The sequence below is a fragment of the Centruroides vittatus genome, unplaced genomic scaffold, assembly GCF_030686945.1.
Source record: "Centruroides vittatus isolate TY-2023 unplaced genomic scaffold, ASM3068694v2 contig_79, whole genome shotgun sequence".
NCBI lineage: Eukaryota > Metazoa > Arthropoda > Arachnida > Scorpiones > Buthidae > Centruroides > Centruroides vittatus.
This window is the reverse complement of record NW_027122509.1, coordinates 120837-123905: the sequence shown is the minus strand read 5'-3', so window position 1 is coordinate 123905 and position 3069 is coordinate 120837. Positions and strand designations below refer to the sequence as shown.

General features: G+C 29.9%; 1 protein-coding gene across 1 annotated transcript; it reads right to left on the bottom strand.

The window, feature by feature from the left end:
• Nucleotides 1-793: 793 nt before the first annotated feature.
• On the bottom strand, nt 794-2638 carry LOC136981707 (general transcription factor II-I repeat domain-containing protein 2-like). Its single transcript, XM_067278051.1, has one exon. It carries the CDS (start codon nt 2636-2638, stop codon nt 794-796), a length of 1845 nt encoding a protein of 614 aa, XP_067134152.1.
• Between the last annotated feature and the right edge of the window lie 431 nt (nt 2639-3069).

Genomic DNA, 3069 nt, shown 5'->3' with positions numbered 1-3069 from the left:
GGTCGTGTTTTAATTTATTCCGATATTACAAAAAAAAATAAAGCAAATATAAATAATTCTCAACCACATCTGATATTAGTACAAATTGTAAAAATTATTATTGCAAATTAATTTTATAATTGAAGTTTAATAAATTATTTTTAATTATTAATCTTACGACAACCTAAAATAATATTTTAACAATGTTTTAATAAAACATTAAAACAGATATTAAACAGGTATAGGTATTAAAACAATAATTTTTTTCAAATGTAAAAGAAAATGATGATATAGAGCAGGTGTGGCCAAACATTTAGCTTTTAGGGGCTACTTTTTCCATAAAATATAGTCTGCAGTCGACTATGGATATGGGCAAATAATTTTAAAATTTTAGAAGATAATTAAAGAAGTCATTATATCGCCGATTTAAATTGCAAACTTCCACTTTTGGTCAAAAATTACATTTTCACACTATTAGAAAGAGAAAAACACCTTACATTGGCTATGAAACACCGCTATTATGCACCTATTTCATTGAAATCACGTGACAAGCAAAAAATTTATGCGTTTTAAGAAAGTTGTGCAAAATATGCTGAATATGAGTTAGCAGGTTTGCAATCTAAGCCTACGATATATTTTTTATTTTATGAATTCCAACAATATTTATTAAAATTTAAAAAAATACAATGTTAAGAAATAAATACGAACAAAACATATTTTTTATTTTATGAATTCCAACAATATTTATTAAAATTTAAAAAAGTACAATGTCAAGAAATAAATACGAACAAAACAAATTTTAAGCATACAATTTTTATTTGGATGAAACCTGGCATTGCATAAGAGCAGCAAGTTTCTCAAAATTTGGCTCATATGAACTTAAAGCAATTCTTAAGCATGACTCTAAATGTAGATCCGTTATTTGCGATCGCTGTTTTGTTTTGATCGCATTCATATAAGAAAATGCGGATTCACATAAATATGTGGAGCCAAAGAAGGCATTGAAACGAGCAACAATTGTCCAAATATTTGGATATTTATCTTTGCTTATTAGTTTCCAAAAATTGCTATCTGAAACCATTGATTTTAGATTTATATCGCATTTAATATTTAGTATTTCTTCTTCTAATTCTGCTATATTTGTAGTATTAAGAAAATTGTGAAGTTTCTGAGCAAGACTTTCAACGTCGATGTCATTAAATGGGTAAGATAAAAAACAGGCAATATCTTCAAGTTCACTTAGTTTGAGAAATCTTCTATCAAATTCATTTAGAAGCATTCCAATAACATCAGCATATTTGTCGTAAGCAACAGTCTTGTTATTTTTAGATTCATCTGCCAGATTTTGATAGTGTTTTAAATCACGACGCTTTAGTTGCATTGCATGCATATTTAATTTTTCCTTAAATGACTTCAAAATGCTAATCATATGTATTATTGTTTTACCTTTACCCTGTAGTTGCTGATTTAATTGGTTTAATTTTTCAGTAACATCACAGAAAAAAGCAAGATCGAGAAGCCATTCTTGATCATTTAATTGCGGATATGAATCACCTTTAGATTGTAAATATGAGGTTATTTGTGGCAGAAGTTCTCTAAATCTTGCTAAAAATGTAGCACGACTTAACCATCTTACATCAGTATGAAGTAACAGTTCATTGTGTTCTTCACCGCATTCATTCAGCAAAGCGCGAAACTGACGACGTGACAAACTTTTAGATCTTATGGAATTTACAATTTTAAATGCAACATCCATAACATGATTGAATTTTAACACTTTTGAACATAATATTTGAGTATGTATGATACAATGATAGTCAATAAAATTTGGAATGTCATCATCACCTTTACACAAAGCAACGAAGCCACTTTTGTTGCCAATCATTGCTGGAGTCCTGTCAGTGGTTATTGATACCAACTTGCAGATTGGAAAATTTGTTCGTGCAATATAATTTTTAAATAAATCAAAGATATCTTGACCTCTTGTGCGATCATGCATTGGAATAATAGTTAATAATTCTTCTGTAACCAACATATCATCGAAAACCATTCGAATAAAAACACATAATTGTGCAGTACCGATATAGTCCGTAGATTCGTCAAACTGCAGTGATAATACAACGCATTTATTAATGTTTTCATGTAAAATGTCTTCAAGATTTCGGCTCATTCCTTCTGTTCTACGCATAACTGTATTTCGCGATAACGACATATTTTTGATTGATGTCATTATTTCAGATTTATTTTTAAAATTCTGAAACAATTCTTCTCCAGCTTTAATGAATGCCTCTTTCCACATTTCCCCATCTTGAAACGGTTTGTTGTGTTTAATCAAAGTTTCAGCAACTTTGAATGAAGCAATCGTAGCTGTCTTCGAATTTGTATTGTATTTTAAAAAACTATTTTGTTGTGCAGTTATTTGTGCCTTCAGTTGTTGCACTTTTGTTTTTCTTAACGCAGTGCCACGTGGATAATCTTCTTCGTAATTTTTATGATTTGTTAGATAATGTCTTTTAACGTTTTCTTTCTTAGACAAAGCTACTGTTGCATTGCAAATAAAACAGATACATTTATCTTTCATCATAGTAAAGAAATAATCTTCTTCCCATCTACTGTGATAATGATACGTTTTTTTCCGGCTTGTACTTGGATTATTCATTCTAAAATAATAGGGTTAAATATTATTTTAGAATTTACCTACTAAAGATATTATTACGGAATATTTAAAACAATAACTAACATACTTACTTCTGTTCGCTATCACTGACTGTCACTTCACTGGCTGTCACTTCACTATCTAACTCTCTAACACACACTGATACTGATATGCGCCCTGTCTATGTTCGCTACAGAGAAAAAGCAAGTTGAGACACGCGGCCACACAGCTACCAACTAGCGCCGACAGAGCGCGTTCAGTATTACTACATTGTTTATCTTATCAGGATAAATATAAACAGTATGTGTATGTTTCACAAATAATTTATTATTGTAAGATTAAATTATAGAATTAAGAATTTCAAACATTTATTTAAGTTAGAACAAATTGTTCAACTTTGGCTTCGCGGGCTACTTTTAAAGCCTTTGCGGTCG